Consider the following 20,195-nt stretch of genomic DNA (forward strand, 5'->3'; position numbering starts at 1 on the left):
ATCCCACTGAATTCCTGTCTTTTGCCTCTGAAAAAATAATGTGCTCCCTTTTGAGAACTGTTTGCATTTTGAATGCTCATTAAGAATAATATCAGCTGCTATGTGGCCTAAGCATTGTTTGGTGGTTATATTGTCTTTTTTTTTTTTTTTTTAACTGAATTTTTGTCTTGTTTGTCAGTGCTTCTTAGGGAGGTAGCAGACTGATCATTTCTGTAGCTTTGCTGATACAGTACTCTGCACATGGATTACGGTGTGATTCTTCAGGATTACTGCCATCCGTTTTAGCAGCAGCTAGTGAATAAGATTACATCAAGGTAGCCTGTTACTATTCTGAGGCTTGCAGGTGAAGAAAGAGTTAAGTATCGTTCCCTTTACTGCTTCCTTCCTATGTTAAGCTGTAGTACTTCCACCATACACAGTATAAATGGGGTATGAAATTTTTCTTTTGCTGAATGGGGAGCTATGACTGCAGTGTCTCTTGGCACATCTGCAGTTTCTCTGTTTTAATCCTTAGCCTTCTTTAAACATTTCACTTCCTATTCTGCCCACATAAGTCAATATCACTACCTGGGCATATATGGTCATACACTACTAGGTCGCACTTATCTTTTCAAGGATTTCAGGACATATCTTGAGTTGTAGCAAATCAAGGTAGTTCTTCTGAAGTGGATAAAGGTAAAACTACTTAAGATTTCGTAGCGTATTCAATGTCTTGTATCCGTATTGTGTTGTACCTTTCCTTTCTTTAGCTTTGGATGTAAAAAGGCTCATTTTAAGGACTTTGTAATATAAATGTAACTTTGACTGTGAGTGTTCCCAAAGCCAAGATTTTCCAGCTGATTAAACGTTCTCCAAGATGAGGAATCTTGACAATTCTGGAAAAGCAGTCTTTGAGGAATGTCTGCTTTTTTACTTCACTCTTCATGATCATAAAGCTTCTCCCCTCTTATCTTTCTAAGTGGTGGAAGAACTCTATGACTTATTTTTAGGCAGAAATTTCCTTCTCATTTTGCAAGTCCACCTAGCCTTCCAGCCATCCTACTCCACAGCTGTCACAACAAACTTTCTTTCAGATGCTCTTAAATGTATCAGACATCACTCGGCAGTATGTGAGTTTGTTACCCTGGGGCATTTCAGTCCATTCTCATGTTATCAAAACCACTGTGTGATTTCAAGGTTTCCTACATTCCTTGGAGGAAAATCAAATGGTACATGGTTAGAAAGCTGATAGATACTCTGCAGATTTAGCAGATCTCTAGCAATTAAGTGGTTAATATCCTCAATTTATTGTTTTCTTTCCTCATTTCCCATAACTATGACTCTTGTGAACTCTCTGTATCCTTTTGTCTGTATTTTCAACTGGGATCTTGGGAAAACTTTGCCACACTGGAGAAGCAGCATTGCTCTGGCTTTGTTTATCCTATTTCTGTTCCCTCTGCTTCTCTTTCAGTTATCTGTTTACTGTAGAGTGTTCTCATCTGAGAGTTTTTTTAATCCTCTTTCATTCTTTTCCATCTGTTACATTTAAGTGATTTGTATTGTAATAATTTTAATGGTGGTAACACCAGTTAGCCTCATTACAGATTGGGTGTGCTGAAGCTCTTTTATATAAGGGCACCATAAAAGATGAAGATCCCAATGATCTTGCCCTTTAGTGTCAAAGACAGTAGTTAGCAACAGACAAATGGACCAGACAATAGGTGGAAGCATCCTTAAAGTAGCTACTTAGCTACTCTTAAACATATCTTCTTATGGGACTGTCTGCACTACCAACGTAGCATTGTGCTGTACTTTTCATTCTCTTTCAAACTCATTGGAGCTGAAAAAGACTTATTTCTTGCCTTTAATTTCTCTTTTTCTTCTGCATACCTAGCACCTTTCTCCCGTGATTTTTTTAAATCCTTTCAGCTTGTGTTTATGGCTTCCTTTCATATTCTGAATCACAGATTTAGGTTGAAGGGCATCTTTTGAGCTCATCTAGTCCAAACCTTCTGTTTAAGCAGGGTTAGCTGCAGCAGGTTGCCCAGGTCCATGCCCAGTCAGGTTTGGAATATCTCCCCATATGAACACTTCACAATCTCTCTGGGCAAGCTGTTACAGTGTTTGACCACCCTCATAGTAAAAAAGTGCAATCTTGTGTTCAGATGGAATTTCATGTTTCAGTTTGTGCCCATTGCCTTTAGTTCTGTTGGTGGGCACCACTGAAAAGAGCCTGGCTCTGTCGTCTTCATTCCCTCCCATCAGGTATTTATACCCATTGATGAAACCCCTCCTGGGTCTTCTGCTGGCTTTGAACAGTCCCAGCTCTCTCAGCCTCCCCTCATAGGATAGATACTCCAGTCCCTTAATCATCTTCATGGCCCTTTGTTGGAGTCTCTCCAGTATGTTCATGTCTCTCTTGTACTGGGGAGCCCAGAAATGGACAAATACTCTAGGTGTGGCCTCACCAGGGCTGAGTAGAGGGGAAAGATCACCTCTTTCCCGCTGCTGGCCACACTCCTCCTAATGTGCAGCCCACTAGGCTGTTGGTCTTTGCCATGAGGTTGCATTGCTGACTCATGCTTAGCTTGTCCACCAGGACTCCACAGCCTTTCTCTGCCAAGCTGCTTTCCAGATGGATGGCCCCAGCCTGTCTTGGTGCATGGGGGTTAGTCCTCCCCAAATACAGGACTTTTTCATTTCTTGTTGTTGAACTTCATAAGGTTCCTGCCTGCCTATTTCTCCGTTCACTCTGAGTGGCAGGACAACCATCATGTACATTAGCCACTCCCCCTAACTTCCTATCATCTGCAAGTCTGTTGAGGCTGCACTGTGTTCAAGCATCCAGATCATTAATGGAGAAGTTTAAGAATACCGGACCAGGTCTTGACTTCTAGGAGATACCACTAGTTAACTGGCCACCAGCTAGATGCTGTGTGAATAATGAAAACTTCTCTGAGCTTGGTTGGTCAGCTGGTTTTCAGTCCACCTCACTGTCTGCTCATCCAGCCCATACTTCATCAGCTTCCCTAAGACCTTATGGGAGACAGTGTCAAATGTCTTGCTAATGTCAAGGCAAACAACATCCACTGCTCTCTTCTCAACTACCAAGCCAGTAATTTGTCCTAGAAGGCTATCAGGTTGATCAAGCATGATTTCCCCTTGGTAAATCCATGCTAACTATTCTGAGTCACTGTCTTGTCCTTCATATGTTTGGAAATAATTTTCAGGAGGATTTTCTTCTGTTACCTTGCCAGGGATTGAGGTGAGGCTGACTGGCCTGTAGTTCCCCACTCTTACTTCTTGCAATTCTTGAAGATAGGACTGACATGACCTTTCAAAGATAATTGAGAGTGGTCTCACAATGACATCAGCCAGCTCTCTCAGCATTTGTGGGTGCAACCCATCAGGCCCCATGGATTTACATGTGTATAGTTTGTTTAAGTGCTGGCTAACCTGGTCTTCCTCCACTGGGGGTGTGTCTTCCTTGCTCCAGATTTTCCCTTTGAAATGTTCTGCTAGGATTTTGCAAGAAGAAATCTCTTTCTTCTGTGGACTATGTTCAGACCAAATCCTTCCTTCTGTATATGGATCCAGGTACTGCCATGGCTGGATGCCCCCTATCCACTTCACCTGAAGCTAAAAGAACTGGAACTGTTCTACATTACTGCCTTTTAGCTTTGTACTCATTTTGGACCACAGAGTTTCCATGGTCCTTAAGTGTAGTCTTTCATCCTGGGAAGTTGAGAGCCTGCATAACCCTTTAAGCTGGAGATGATTAAGCCCTGAGCCCTGCTGAAGTTTCTGAAGAGACCAAATTCATTTGACATAAACATGGAGTGTCTAATATGTGAATGGCTTTCAGTTCTACTCCAAATGGGAAGAGGAGCAATGGTGACTCCCACTTTTTTGCTTGTTATGTCAGTGATTAAGAAGTCCCTTTCAAGAAGTGAAAGGTAGGGGTTGTCGGTTTTATATAGTATTGAGAGCTTTACTTTTTAGGATAATACCCTAAACATGAGGCTGCAGGTAAGGCTGGCACAGGACCATTCTGTGTCCTTTCCATGCATGGAAGATTTACAGGGTCAGAGAAATAAAGTAGAGGGATTGTAACCCTCTAATGAGCATCCTTGCTTCCTGGAAGGGCAAGGGCAATCCCAGATTCTTATCCCTAGTTTAGAAAATGGTTATTTTGTATTAGAGAGCTGTGGAATGAGATGCATTAATAGGACTCGGAGAAAAGACTGTACTTCCTGAAAGTGTGTTTTCTTCTCATCTCGTTTTGCTCTAAACTTCTACTGAAGAAATTCAGTGAATAAATAAATGCATTGAACAATTGTGACTGTCTTTTTTAATTCAGCTGGCACTGTGATATTCATTTGCTAAGTCTAAGTAGTGAGATGTGCAAAAATCAGTAGTCTCTTTTCCCAGGTGATGCACTGGGGTGATAAACTTAATGTTGCAGAGACTGGGACAACAGATGTGCTGTTCTTTCCCTGAATTAGCAGTGGAGTGATTCCTGTATTGCAGTCCAAGTGAGTATTACGTTATTTTACCTAGCACAGAATTATTTCTGAACACTGCTAGCTTTTGGACAGATTATGCTGGACTATTCAAGGAAAGCACAATAAATTACATTCCCATTCTTGTGTCCTTGCTCAGGGTTTGAATTCAGTTATACTCATTTTACAATGCAGTGACAGGTAGTGAAACATTGTACATGGCATGTACATGTACATGTACATCCACAAAAGCTGTGGAAACATCCCTGTTCTCAGTGTTCAGTGGGAAATTCCTGGAAAAAGTGTGGCTTTTAAATGCAGCTCCTCTGGGGCAGCCTTTGGAGTGAGGATGCTGCTGGTTTTGAATGTGGCCAGGAAGAGCAAAGGCAGCATTTCTTAGTTAAGGGAAACGTGATAACTGTGGTTTCATTTCTCCGTTGAAAAAAATGCACGGAGTTGGTAGCTGGGGGCTATGGCCAATGCTGATTAAACAATCCCCCTGCGTTTTCTGTTTAACAGCTAAATGTATCAGCTTTGTCTGGTAGATTTTACAAACCCTTAAACAAACAAACCCCTAAACTTTAAGTTTTTGAAACTAACTCTACAAAGTTGTTGTCTTCCTCCACTCAGCAAGAATTTGTCTTATGGCAGAAATCAGATTATCTTGCTTGCTTCTTTGTGGATGATGAGCTTGGCAAAAATCAGGGAATGTGTATGGTCATCCTGAGAAAATTACTGATGTCTCTAGCAGAGGATGTCTACAAGCATGTAATTAACTGGTCCAAAGGGAAGGAACATGGCGAAAGTACAGAGTGTAGCAATAAAAATACACCAATACCCTCTGTGTAGTATAACCACAAATAAACAGTAACTGAGACTATAAAAGACATTTTGCATTTCTCTGTCGGTGTCCTGAGATAACCCGAGTCTTCTGCTCCTGGTTGTGTAAGACCTTTGCCCTGTCTGTCTTGCAGAGAGGGAGGAAATCTGTGTGATAGATTTATCATTCATAGATGAAATCAGATTATTTTTGTTGTTCTTTTGGGAAAATGACACTTCACTGTGAAGAGTTTATTACTGCCTTGATCTCAAGTTTAGGGGACATTTGAAGAGTTAAAGAGAATAGCTTAATATTCTTATATTGCTAAAGCTATTGTTTAACTTGCTGTTTATGAAAAGACCCATAAAGACCTACACAAGGCTGGCAATTTGTGCTGGTTATCATATGAGCTAGGTTTGGTGACTCCAAAAAGTTTGTGTGTGTGGTTTTTTGGGGGGTTGATTTTTTTTGTCTTTTGGTGGTTAATGGATCCTAGAAATGTGGTTTAATCCTTTCACTCTTTCTGTGTCTTAATTCTGCATTGCACAGCCGGTGTTTCAGATGGCATCTTATGAATGCATGCCTGGTGGGTCATCCTCCCTTCTTGGTAGCTGATCAGACAGCTCTTACAAAAATATTGTGGGTTGTCTCTTCTGTTTCCATTGATGAACCCATGCTTCTAAGTGCCTGTACACTAATATACGCAATATCATGAATAAATACGAGGAGTTAGAGATCTGTGTGCAGTTGCAGGGCTGTGATCTTGTTGGGACCATGGAAATGCAGAGGGATAGCTCACATGACTGGAATGCTGCAATGGATGGGTGTATGCTCTTTAGGAAGGACAGGCTGGGAAGAAAAGGAGGTGGAGTTGCCCTTTATGTGAGAGGACAGCTGGAGTGCTTGGAGTTCTGCCTGGGGATGGATGATGAGCCAATTGAGAGCTTATGCATAAGGATTAAAGAGCAGACCAATATGGGTGACATTGTAGTAGCTGTCTGCTGTAGGCTACCTGATCAGCAAAAACAAGTAGATGAGGCCTTGACAACTGAAAGTAGCTTCTCATTCACAGGCCCAGATGCTCGTGGTGGTCTTTAACCATCCCATTATCTTCTGGAGGGTCAGCACAGCAGGTTATAAGCAATCCAGGAGGTTCCTGACACAGGTGTTGTGTCAGAAGCGAGCAAGGAAAGGACCTCATACAAGCAAGGGAGGGCTGGTTGTGGTATGAAGATCAAAAGCAGCCTTGGCTGCAGTGACCATGACAGAATGGAGTTCAGGATCCTAAGAGCAGGGCAAAAAGCAAGACCACAGCGCTGGACTTCAGGAAAGAAGACTTTGACCTCTTCAAAGATCTGCTTGATAAAAGTCCTGTGGGATAAGGCCCTGAAAGAGGGAAGAGGATCCCAAGAAAGCCTGCCAATATTCAACCATCACCTACTCCAAGCTCAAGAACAGTCCATCTCAACAAGCAGGTGGACAAGCAAAGATGCCAGGAGGCCTGCATGGATGAGCGAGGAGCTCCTGGCAGAATGCAGACATATAAAGGAAGTGTACAGAAGGTGGAAGCAGGGACAGGTGACCGCGGAGGAATACAGAGATGCTGTGTGAGCAGGCAGGGATGGGTTTAGGAAAGCCAAAGCCCACCTGGAGCTGAATCTGACGAGGAATGTGAAGGGCAACAAAACGACCTTCCATAAGGACATAAGCAGCAAATGAGAGACTTGGGGAAAGTTGGGCCTGCTGCTGAATGGGGCAGGGGAGCTGATGATGACACAAGACATAGAAAAAGTTGTGGAACTGAATACCTTCTTCACCTCAGTTTTTATTAGTATGACCAGTGTTCAGAAATCCCAGGTCCTGGAGACCAGGGGGAAAGTTTGGAACAAGGAAGTGTTACCCTTGGTGAAGAGGGTCAGGTCAGGGAATACTTAAGAAAACTAGTCATCCATAGGTCCATGGGCCTTGGTGGAATGCACCCGTGAGTGCTGGGGGAGCTGGCTGATGTCATTGCAAAACCATTCTCGATAGTCTTTGGAAGATCACGGTAATAAGCAGAGGTACCTGAGGACCAGAAGAGAGAAAACATCACACCTATCTTCAAAAAGCACGGGAAGGAGGACCCAGAGAACTACAGGCTAGGCAGCCTCACCTCAATCATGAAGATACAGAACAACTCATCCTGGAAATAATTTCCAGGCACATGAAGGACAAGACGGTGACTGGGAGTAGTCAGCATGGGTTTACCAAGGGGGTGGTCATGCTTGACCAACCTGATAACCTTCTATGATGAAATGCCTGGCTTAGTAAATGAGGGGAGAACAATGGATATTTTCTACCTTGTCATTAGTAAGGCTTTTGACACTGTCTCCCATAAGATCTTGGAGAAGGTGATGAAGTATGGGCTGGATGAGCAGACAGTGAAGTGGATTGAAAACGGGCTCAACAACCGAGCTGAGAGGGTTGTGATTATTAGCACAAAATCTGGTTGGCGGCCAGTAACTAGAGGTGTCCCCCAGAAGCCAATATTTAGTCCAGTACTCTTCAATGTCTTCTTTAATGATCTGGATGCTTGGACAGAGGGCACCCCCAGCAAGTTTGCAGAAAATACAAAGTTAGGAGGAGTGGCTGGTATAGCAGATGGTTTTGCTGACATTCAGAGGGATGTCAACAGGCTGGAAAAATGAGCTGACAGGAGCCTCATGAAGTTCAACAAGGGGAGGTGAAAAGTCCTGCACCTGATGAGGAGCAACCCCATGCATCAAGACACTCTGGGGGCTGCCCAGCTGGAAAGCAGCTTTGCAGAAAAGGATCTGGAGGTCCCAGTGGGTACAATGTTGAACGAGCTGGCAGTGTACTTTTGTAGCAAAGGCCTACAGCCTGGTGGACTGCATTAGGAGGGATGTTGCAAGCAGTTTGAGGGAGGTGATCCTTCCTCTGTGCTCAGCTGTGGTGAGGCCACACATGGAGTGTTGTGTCCAGTTTTGGGCTCCCCAGTATAAGAGAGAGCTGGTTAGAGATGGTTAAGGGATTGGAGCATCTTCCATATGAGGAGTGGCTGAGGGACCTAGGACTGTTGAGCTCAGAGAAGAGAAGGCTCAGAGGGATCTCATCAGTGGGAATAAATACCGGATGGGAGGGTGCAAAGAGGATGGAACCAGGCTCTTTACAGTGATGCCCAATGGCAGGATCAGAGGCAATGGGCACAAACTGAAACACAGGAGGTTCTGTCTGAACATCAGGAAACGTTTTCAGGAAACGTTTTTTACAGTGGTGGTGATGGAGCACTGGCACATGTTGCCCAGAGAGGTTGTGGAGTCTCCCTCCTTGGATGGGCAGCCAGCTCTAGATGGCCCTGCTTGAGCAGGGGGGCTGGACAAGATGAGTTCCAGAGGTTTATTTTTATTTATTTATTTTTAGCAAATGCTGGAAAATGGTCCAGAATTAACATCTTGACAAAATGAGTTCATCTATTTGTGGTTCATTGTAACAAATATAAGTGGAAAGGTGGTTTCTTAGCTTAGTTCATTCAGAATGGAGCTTGCAGAAGCTTCAAATACAACTGTGGCATGTGCTCCCAGAGGTACAAAACTGGTGTAACCTCACCTTTACTCTCTCAGGAACTGGCTCAACTGCTGGTTTGCTGTGTGGCATCTGGTGGTGGGAGTTAATTCAGGAATATGCTGCAATCAGTGTTCTGTGGCAGTCAGATGAGGTAGATACTCTGATCCCTTCTGGCATTATGCTTTAAAAAGCTATTTGGTTATTGTGAAATTTGCCTACTCCATAAAATGACTGAGAATTAATGCTCGATTAAAGGTCCTGTAGTGTGCAATTGTCTGAAAATAAAGGAGGATTTTTTTTGTATTTTGCATGTGAATATCATGTGTGGATATAATGTATACAAATACACGTGTGTATACACACACACATACTTATTCCCTCCCCCCTACCTTTGTATCGGCTCTCTTTATGCATATAACATCATGAACCAAAAATACAAGATAAGTATATTGTCATGATTCCTCAGGTCAGTGATTATAAAGTGAAGAGTATAACTCTCCAGAAATACTGAATAAATACAAACAGGGAAGAAGGGTAACATGGAAATCTTAACAGCAAAAGCTTTTAGTAATACTTCTGCCATGCAGGTCTGATTTACCCATATTTTATCCCTATTAGCCAACTAATTAGTCCTTTGCTATTTGTAGAACGATTGTTATTTTGTAGAGTAGAGGCTAACATTTGCCTTCAGTGTTACTGTTTTTTAAGGCAAATTACTTTTTTTTTTTTTTTCAAAAATACTGATATTCCCATGAAAGTCCATGGCAAAAAGTGCTGAATCAAATTCTTTTTGGCCTAGTAGTAATTGCCTCTTCACTTGGCTGTGACTAATTACTATTTTTTTAAGTCTCATAATAGCTGCAGCTATAGAGCTGATTTAAAGGCCTTATTTCTTATTGCCAATTTTTATAATTCAAATTGCAGCCTGATTTAAATTCAAAGGAAAATGAAACAATCGCATTTCCCTTAGTGTGTATCAATAAAGACCTTTATATTTTGGGTTTGGATAATCATACTTCCTATGTTATAAGAGCTTTGCAACTACTTCAACTGATTCCAGAGGTTTTTTTGTCAGTTCAATTAATAGTATGGACAAACTGTTGCTTTTATGGGATTGAAAATTTGTAAGATCTTAAAAATGAGAACTTTTAATGCTAAGTTGGATAAACTATTAAGTGTTAACAAAGATAACTCTTGGTATTCAACACAGGATCAGCACCCCTGGCACTGTATCTCTCTACAGTGCTGCTGAAGTCAGGCCTTAAAAGATACACCAGTTAATGAGAAATTGCGTTTCTCTGGTAGTCACAGATTTATGCAGTGAAGAAATTCATACTTTCTTCCTGGGGGCATTGGATCTAAATTGCTCTGACATCTTTCTTGTGCAATAGAAAATGCCTTCCTGATTATGAAGATAGAGATTAAAAAGCACATTTATTCATGAATGGTTTAAGAGATGTTTTCATCCAGGTATTTTGTGTGAAGACGTGTGATTTGGCACTTCTGGCAAATTCTGCTCCTAACAGAAAGGAGAGGTAAAGCTCCTCCTGGATGGGAGCAGCCCTGGGTTTTGATTCAGTGAAGGATGTGATTATTTAAAGAGATGCAGCATTCCAAGGATGTTTCTGAAGACCACAACAAAGATTATGTCCAGTGGTCTAAGTATCTTTTTCATTTGCTTTCAATAATTGTGTCTCCAAGTTGAGTTTACTTTCCTGCCAGTTCTGATCAAAGCATTTTCATGATAAACTGATTACTTTTTATTTTGGTCTGTCTGCCAATCCAAATAACAAAAAGTATTGCTGATAGCTGTATGATTATTTTTTTAATATTCTTTCTTTTTTTCTTTTTGTCTCTCCAACAGGCCATCTGTGGAAAAGAAAAAGAAAAATGAAGTATGTATTCTTAATACTTTTCATGAATTTATTACCACAGTATGCTGGGAAGTCTTTGAGAAGAGATGATAGATACCCGAAAACATTTGAAGACATTAAAAATGAGATAGCTGGCTATACTGATATTGCTAAAGCTATTATTGACCTTGCTGTTCATGGAAAAGCTCAGAACAGATCCTATGAAAGATTAGCAGTTTTTGCCGATACCATAGGACCTAGACTCAGCGGTTCAAAAAATCTAGATGCAGCCATCAAGTATATGTTCAGTGCCCTGCAGGAAGACGGGCTGGAAAATGTGCATCTGGAGCCTGTGAAAGTACCACACTGGGAAAGAGGAGAAGAGTTTGCAATGATGCTGGAACCAAGGAATCACAGCATTGCTATTTTGGGACTTGGGAGCAGTGTTGCAACTCCTCCAGAAGGTAACTCTTCCTTTTGGAATTAAGTATCACTTGCTTTTCAACACCAAACTGTATTATACGCCTAACAACTTCCTCTCTCAATGGTCAAACTGAAGTTTTCTGCCTGCTATAATAGTTCTGCAAGACGAAATGCTACTTTTCTGTGCGACATGGTTGTAAATGATGCAGTTTGGTTTAACTCAGTTTGGTTGAACCAGCTTGTAAAATTAAAGTTTTTTCTCCATTAAATATATACCCTGTTGTTTAACACTGCTGAACCTCGTTTGCAAAGATTCTGCTCCTCCTTTGAGGTTGGTGGAAAAACTTGTTCTTGTGATCTGGGCCTTTCCAGCCCCTCTTTTTAATTTTGGCCAGAGAAGTTCTCTATGGACTGTTGAGTTGACACATGATTTCTGCTCTTTTTGCTGTGCCCTATCCTGCCAATCTCAGCACTTCACCCTGGCAAAAAACAAGACAGCAGGAAGAGGAGGAGAATCTCATGCTGAGCTTGGAAAGTGCCAGCCCCTTGCTAAGCGTGGCAATTGGTATCTGTGTGTCCTTTCCTCCCCCTGTCTCATGGTCACCTTGGAAAAGTCTTTGGCACTTACCTCTTACTGAACTATGCATTGCCTTTTAGTGGATCATGTGTGATATGTTACTTCAGGAACAAGAATGATTGTTAGCTCGGCTCAGCAAAATTCAGATGTTTTGAGCCCCAAATATTAGCTCACTTGCAAATAAAATGTTTTATAAGATACTCCTTTTGTACATATTGATGTAGGGCAGGAGTGCTATTTAAAGACCAGATGACAACCTTCTGTGATTGCTCTGCATAAATAACAATAGACTTATTCCTAGACCACTTCAAAAGCAGTCTTATTCCTTTATGAGAAAATAACTTTAGTTTAGGAAATAAAACATGATACTTATAATTTTTTTTGAATTGTAAATTTTTGTAATAGCTTTCTGTTTGAAACAAATAATGTATAAAAGCTGTTTTGTTTAGAAAAATTATGTTGCCCTTCAAAACACAACAAAGTGAAAGTGGGTAATTTAAGATATGTTTGGAATAAATCTTACTTGGTTTGGGAAACTGCTACTGTAAATTTTGTCTGAGGTATTTCTGTCATATCGAGGTAAACACATGCCTAAAATGCAAAACAACTAAAACCTTTAATAGTATCTGTTTATCCCATGATATGTCTAAGGCTTAGTGCTTTGGTAAGAGAATATTTACAGCAAATGTTAAACCTACAACTTACTTTCTATCCTTTCCAGTCCTATTCCAAGATTCCTAAAAAGGAAGCTAAAATTAAAATGGTGTTTTTGGCGTTGAGCAAGTGTTACTGAACCTGCAAAGAGAACCTGGAATTTAATCTTGGCAAACATCTTCACATCCTGAGAAGTGATCACATCCCGCTTCACTTTCTTAGCTGTGTAGTTATTTGCACTTGGCTGGTCTTACTCCTAGGTTTGCCTTTTTTCATTTAGAGAGATACTGAATTTACATCTTTAAAATGGCTTACAGAGGCTAATCATGTCCTACTTTTTCATCTGATCTCATTATACTGATGACTGAATGGTCTGGCTGGTACGTGTCGCTGGTGGTATCTTGGAAGATAACATTGTATTATCCAGTACTGGTTTATACTGAGTAATGTTCAACCCCCCCCCTTATTCTTCCTCACCTTTCTACTTTCCTCTGACATCTGCCATGTTTCTGAAGAGGTGTATGTGTTGGTGCTAGAAGACTGCATGGCAATGAGATCTCTCACAGGAGAGTGGGCAGTTTCTCACAATTGGTGGAATAATTTTGATTAAATTACTTACCTTCTGACTTAAAATCTGTCCTACTGTTTGTGGTTGTTACAATTTCTGCTGGTCTCATCTTACTCTGTGCAAGCTGTGACAGGTTTTTGTGCTTGAGGAGGTTATGTGGGGTAGCTGGTCCCTGATGAGCTCTTGGCTGTTGTTCTTCCGATCGCTGGACCAGCCGCCTGGCTGTCGGAAATGCCTGGTGAGAGCCACTCGTCATCAGCCTCTCCAGGCAAGAGAATTACAAGGTGTGCTGCTCAGAAAAGCGCCTGTCCTAAAACTCACACTCATCCCAAGCATGGAAAAAAAATAGTGTGGTTAAACTATTAAAATCACCACCGCATCACTTCCGAGGAATTCATTCTCAGATCCGCTCCCTCTGCTGTAACCAGCAATTGTCACCGTGCCCTGTTCCTGAAAAAAAAGGATAGGCAACTGAATCACATCAGAAATATTTGAACAATTTCCCTCAGTGAGGGAATACCGGCAGTTCTGATTTGTCTTGTTTTAGCCAAGAAGCTGTGGAAGTGTGTGAGTCATCCTGTAATCAAAATAATGCAATTCAGTATTTATTTCATCAATATGAGATGCTTGATGCTGATTCTCCTGGTATTGTGCTGCTGTTGCTGCATGGGATCAAACCAGGGAGATCTACCACTGCTGTGCCGTGCTTTGCCAGAGTAATGCGTTAAAGGCTGAGGACTGGCATTCAGACCTCTTCTTGCCATTGGTGCCTGGGTTCTGCCCAGGGGCAGAGACACCCTTCAGAGCTGCCGCTAAAGTGGATGTGCAGGTGACCCCTGAAGGTGTTTGATGTTAGCTTGATAGTTATTGTGCATTTTAAATCAGTGCATTTTAAATCATTCCTATCAGGATATGTTTCAGACCCCTTGGTTTACAAACCACTGTCTGTAGACCCCTGACAGATCCCTTCCTTGACACTACCTGATGCCTACTTAGAGCCAGAGGGCAGAACTGGTTCCACTTTTTGTCTTTTAAGGTCTGGGGATGGGGTTAAGATGAAAGGGGGTGACTCCCCTATCCCAGCAGGAGGTACAGGACAGCATTTCTTGATTTCTCATCCTCTCAGTTATGTCCTGTATTCCTCTCTTCCCATTAAGTGCCTGTAGGCTTCGGACCTGATGAGCTAAGAGAATAGAAAGTATTGGCAGAAACTTAAAATGTTTCTTCTCTCTGGATGTGCTTAGTGCTTCATGCTGGATGTGGTGGCCCCCGCTGCTCTCAAAGCTCCTCCTAGAGCTCAGCTCCCCAACCTAGTGCTCTGAAGGGCTCTTGATTAACATGGCAATAGCCTAACAGCAGTTAGAAACCTGGCTTTGCATGTTGGAAATTCAGGGTTTATTTTCCCTTCTGTCCATGGAAATTCAAACCAGTGTTTCCTAAGAGTGACCCAATGACCAGAGCACATGCTGAGGCTGCTCACTTTCCATTTTGGCACACGCCAAGCAAGTGTGGAAAAAAATCCGTGATCCTTTGGGGCCAGAACAGGAAGCCCTAAATAGTAGCAGTATTTTAGCCATGGAGCCTGAGCCAGCATTGACTACAGGATACAAGGAGTGTCTCTTCCTCCAGGTCTTCTATCTAACCCATGCCTATGGCGTTGAAAACCTTAGGGGATGTGGACAGAACTTTGCCTGTTTATTGGATTTGCTGGGGTTTGCCTACTTTGGCTCAGATATGAGTTTGGCATATTGATGGTTGGCTCACTCGAGGTTGAAACAGTTCTGATCATGTGCAGGAGGCTTTTTTTGGTACCTTGTGATCTTATGGATAAAATCTGCATGTCCCTATTTTCTTCTTTAGGACTGGGCAACATGCCAGGATGTCAAGTTTCCAGATTCAGTCTGATTTACACAGCAAAAAGGGGCAGCACAGAAAAGGTTAGATTTTTTTTTTTTAATTGAAGAGGAAAAAAAAACATTTTCCCTTTCAGTGTATCCCAAGATTTGAAGATGTTGGGTCAAAAAGAAAGTTTTCACTTTCTTTGATCTCCTTACAAGGAGGGAGTAACTTTACCATGCTTGTCTTAGCAGCAGAGAGAGGAGAAACATGAAACACAGAATGACCTGGATTTCCAGAAGTCAGCAGAGATTGAAAATGGTCACCACCTTGAAGAAATGGATTCCTAGGTAACAAACAGGATTGAATGCTAGAAAGCCCTCAGTTTAGGGAGCTGGCAAACTGGAGGTTTACCATATTTAGTCAATGTCCGTGTCTCATTTCCAGTGTTTCAACATTGGCAAAACATACAGATATATGTAGAGAGACTGTGTTGATTTCTGGTAGTACTGATTATATCCCCCAAATTCTGAGGAAAATAGATATAATTGTTGCTTTGAGAATCCCATAATTAAAGGAAAGTAGTAGTTTAGCAGATGTTTGACCATAAAGTATCAAAGAATTCATATTTTCTGCATGTGTTTTAAAATGCACTTTTTTCTTTTCCTGATGGGTGACCCTGCCCTTTCATTTTAAAGGAATACTGACAAGTAGAACCAACCCCAGAATGCAGCCTGCCCAAAATGTCGCCTCAGAAAAGGAACAGTCTCTAGTTTCTATGTACTGTTTGTTGCAGTGAAACTGAAATAACATAAATCTGAAGATGATGTATTGGCAGACTTTCTCCTAGTTTTTGTGTTTGAGTCGTGGGTTTTTTTGTTTAACTATCAACAACATTTGGTCCAGTCTTGCTCTTATAGAAGGTGGTGGGAGTTTTGCCACTTAGATAATATGAAAATAGTTCCAGCCTGTTATTTATAAAATAGGGATTATATGTGTCTCGAAGCTGTTGAAGGCGTGTGCTGTTGCTGTAGGCTCACAGTCTTTTTAAGCCAGGGATGCTGCTGAAAGAAGTGGTCTGGCCCCAGTCCTGGCTGATGTATTTTTCCCCAGTGTTGACCCTCCTTTTTTGTTTCTCAGTGGTGGATTAGGGAATTCAGCTAGATTAACAAAAGGCCAACAAAAAAGTTAATTTTAATGTGTATCAGAGGATTTACCCTTGAGTTGCCAGCATCTCGGATGACCACTGACCTACTGGGAGAGGAGATCCTTCTGGAGGGGCTTGGGTACCCCCCTTGATGAGGGGGTTCAGTGCTGAGAACAGGGGTTGGAGAGATTCGTAGGCATGAGAGCACAGTGCACAGCAAAGCCTTCCTTCTGTCTTCACTGGATCCCTCTTCTTCTATGCGTGAGGAGCTATTGATTCGTATGTTGAGACCATGAGCCTCAGTATTGGGTGCCTGGATTGTTTATTATTACTTAGAGCAGCGCTGCTTTGCGGTATGATAATTATGCTACTGTTTTTCTTGGAATGTAAAAGATGATGTCCATGAAGGACCTCAGACGTTGTGGTGTTCAGTTGCACAGCGTCTGGGCCAAAAGTTAGTGCAGTTGCATTTCAAAGATTTAGAGAGTAGGAGCAGCTGTGTGGCTTTGATGTGGACGCGCTGTGTGGGAGGGACATGGGTTCCGATTGCTGCTTTAATGAATGTTCAAGTGAACTTTACGGATTGGCAACAGGAAAAAAGTTGAATATCAGGCCTTGGCCCTTTTCAGTGTTGCTGAGTTTGAGGGTGGTTACCTCAAGCATGGTAAACCCAGGCTGAAGCTCCCGCCTCACACTAATGGAGGCAGGATTTGAACATGGTTTTCTACATGCGTGAGGAGTGCATGCACAGCTGGGTGGCACTGTCACCTTCCCTCCCAGGGGATGGCCTGCAGTGACTGGCATCTTGACCGGCTAAGCAGGGAATAGTTGCCCTCTGTACTTCCTGCCATGGCCACCTGGCTTTTCTGGATCCCACTCTTGGATGCCTGATTCTTCCCAGACACTGCATAGCAAGCCTGTGCCCTGTGCAGGGCTGCTCCTGGGAGAACCAGGACCGTTGCCCTGCTCTTTCGGCATCCAAGGCTTTGTGCTGGAGGTTGGGTCCGACCCTCTTGCTGCTAGAATTTACTGCTACACAGTAAGCTACACGTTATTGAAACTAAACTGTTCTAATGAGATCCAGTACTTGCTGGAAATTGTAAGTCATATTTGTAAAAAATGTGACTATTATACAGTGGTGTTTTTTCTCTGTGTTCTTCTTAAAGAATGGAGTAATAGGTTTAGTCTCTGTGCTATGCATCAGAGCTGAATAGCCTCATATCCTTTTGGATAACTCTCCTATGTAATTCTAGTTTCATGAAGTAATTCTCTTTACTGTTCCACAGAGTAGGTGAGGTCACATTTTCCAGAAGTGTATTCAGATTTTACAAAATCTTTCTTCCTGATAAAAGCCTCCTTCTTTGTTTCACAGTTCCCCTGAAATAGTTAATCTTTTCTTCATATTATAATTCTTATATCAATACATATTGATACGTGTTGGTAGAGCAAATGTGTTTCCAGGTGTTAAAGTATTTTAAATTTTCAGTATATGTTAATAATTTTTGAGGGAGAAAAAAATAAGTGATGATATGAATCTTTCATTTGCTTCAGCCTGACACCAAGCCTTAATTTGATGAGTTCATTATGGACCCAGAATTTGGGTTTGTTTTTCTGAAAATATTGTTGACTTATGTGGGGCATTGGGGGAAAGCTGAACTAATTCCTGGAGAGAGCTGAAAAGCGACATGTTTTTAAAAAAGGCAAGATAGAGGTTGAGGGGAAAAATGTTTTCTGGCCTGATTTTAGAGGATGCTGAACCTAAATAGGATATAACGCCACATCCCTAATGTTACTTAGCTTTCAAGAATATATTTGCCTTTCCCTCTACTCCCCAAAACCTTCTTTTCTTTGACCTGTCCCAACAACTACCTTTCTTCCCTATCTCCAGGCATATATATCTAATTTTTCACTGTTGTGTGCTTCATCTTCTTACATCCTCACCCAGGAGTATTGATCCTGGCATGTGGTCCGGTTCTGTGCAGGATGATGTGGCATCCAGGGTCCAAGACTGCTATTTTTACAGGAGCATTGCACATCCCAGCTGTTGCATTGTAAGTTCGTATGTGCAGCTCTTTCCTGTGACCCATGCAAAAAAATTTCTAGGTTTTCTGTAACCCTGTGAAAGAAGCTACCTTGCAAGTAGGCACAAGACAGTGCATGTGGGCCATTTCTGAAAGAAGCAGGGGCATGGTACTTTTATCCTGGGGAGATGGTCAAGTCTGAAGGACAACTGAATTAGCCAGGCTAAGGTCAGAAAAGTTTGGGTCTACCACCTGCATGTGCTTACAGTCAGCATGGAATACAGTATACCTTGGTGCAGCAGCCTCCAGACTAAATTAGTTTGTGGGAGAGCTGAGGTGGAAATGGAGAAATCTGAGAAGTGGCAGCCATCTAGCAGACATGAAACAAGGGTGGTCTGATGCCTCTGGTCTGCAAGGTAGAGCTGTGATGGTCAGGTACGCTTCATGCACTGCTCTTGTGGTGTGTTGCTGCTCCTACTCTGTCTTCTTCCTACCATGAAGAAGTGTCTTGATTTCCTGGTCCTGGTGTCCTAATGCCTGGTTCTGATGAATGGGGAGGTAGCACTCTGTCTCCCTCTTGCTCTCATGACTGCAGAGGCCAGGATGTGTTTCAGGTACATTCTTCCCCACTTTCAAAATCTCCACCAGTACCAGAACAATTAGATGTGTTGTTGACTTTTTGTGTTGATATTTCAGGCAGTATTCTACACTTAGGATGCAAAAATTTTAAATATATAACACACAGGGAAGTTTAGCAGAGAGTTAGTTGATGTAGTTTCCAGCTTTGTTGTGTCTAGCTCTAAAAATACTGTATTTTAATTTTTTTAAGCAAAAATTGCCTTGTCCATCAGATTATTTATTTGACAGTAGCAGCTTCAGTACATGTGGATTAGCAGCATCGCTGTTCCATAGTGTGATTTGTAAGAGAAATCATAATTCTTATGTTAACACAGTGTGAAGTAAATGAAGTTTGGAAGGTACATAGGGGTGAGTTGCTCACTTGCTGTTACTGAAAAAAATTATTGTCAAGTTAATGATGGCTGCATTTGGCTTTGTAAGTAGATCTCCAGGGGACTGTTGCTGTTAACTGGATGACAAAAATGAGACCGGGGGGGGGGGGGGGGGGTGGGGGAAAGGAAGAGAGTAAGGCTGTAATTGAGGAATGAGGAAATTAGTATCCAGTAAGATTAAACAGTATGCAAATGATATTTCTTTCTGGCTTTGCTAAATCCTCCTTTTAATACAGCAGTTGATTGTAACTAACTAGGTTGAATTCTGTGTGTTTATGAGTTGAGTGTTTCTAGGATAGTAATAAAACCCAGTGGAGACTGGGTTCCTAAGTCTCAGGAATTCCTGATACTTGATATGGTAAAGTCTTGCCATGTCTTGCCCTGGTGTGGCCAAGAACAGCAACAATATTCTGTACGAAGTTTCCTTGATGTTTTAGTAGAGATTCTTCAGTTTTTAAAATCTGATAATACGGTGGATTTTCCTTTTTTTTCTTACTCTTCTTGAAACCTGTTACTAACACAAACAGATGGATAGCTCCAGATACTAAAATGGCTTAAATATTCACTGCATTTAATCTTGGGGAGAATAAGTAATCTTGTGAGGAATTCCCTTTGACCTAATCTATTTCTGGCATGACTGCTGGCAGGTAAGCAAGGTGCTAGGAGGTGACTCTCCAGACAGAATTCTTCATGCCAAGAATCAGACTTCTGAGGTATGGCAATGTTGCAGACAGCTGATTTACAGGTGCTTTTATATATACCAATGTCTATATGTGTGTGTATATATATATGATTGGACATATAGACTATCTGTAGCTAATAAAGGGTAACTGTAATCAGTCTTGCCTTCTTCCTGCCTGTGACAGACTTTAGACTTTGCTAATGCATACCATGCCATTTATTTCAGCTGGCAGTGCGATCATGAAAGTTGTGGCATATCCAAGTGTTTGGATAGAAATGTACATTTCTGTGTACAGAGGACTTTGTAATCCATAATTTTGTAGGTAATTGAAAGTTGCCTGCTTGTTCCCACCATTAACACCCTTCCTGTACCTTAATTCTCAGAAATGACAGGGTACAATTTACTGTTTAATATGAGAAATGAGAGGAGATCCATAGTACTACATAGATTCTTTTGCTCACTGGCCCAACCCAACGATATGTGTAATGTTTCACTTGGTAAGAACAAATAAATAATCATCAGCTTCATACAGTCAGCCAAGTTCATCATGTTCATAATT

The 20,195-nt window shown here is 41.7% G+C and overlaps 1 protein-coding gene across 1 annotated transcript in view; it reads left to right on the forward strand.

Annotated features, from left to right (window-relative positions):
* The window catches only part of CPQ (carboxypeptidase Q), a 166,822-nt gene that overhangs the window by 13,609 nt on the left and 133,018 nt on the right, over window positions 1–20,195 (forward strand). Inside the window, exon 2 of the mRNA XM_049820501.1 lies at window positions 10,730–11,182. Within this exon, the coding sequence (XP_049676458.1) occupies window positions 10,756–11,182 (427 nt within the window). The 5' untranslated portion in view covers window positions 10,730–10,755. The remainder of the gene's footprint in view (window positions 1–10,729; window positions 11,183–20,195) is intronic.

This window comes from Accipiter gentilis, chromosome 2 (assembly GCF_929443795.1).
Source record: "Accipiter gentilis chromosome 2, bAccGen1.1, whole genome shotgun sequence".
NCBI lineage: Eukaryota > Metazoa > Chordata > Aves > Accipitriformes > Accipitridae > Astur > Astur gentilis.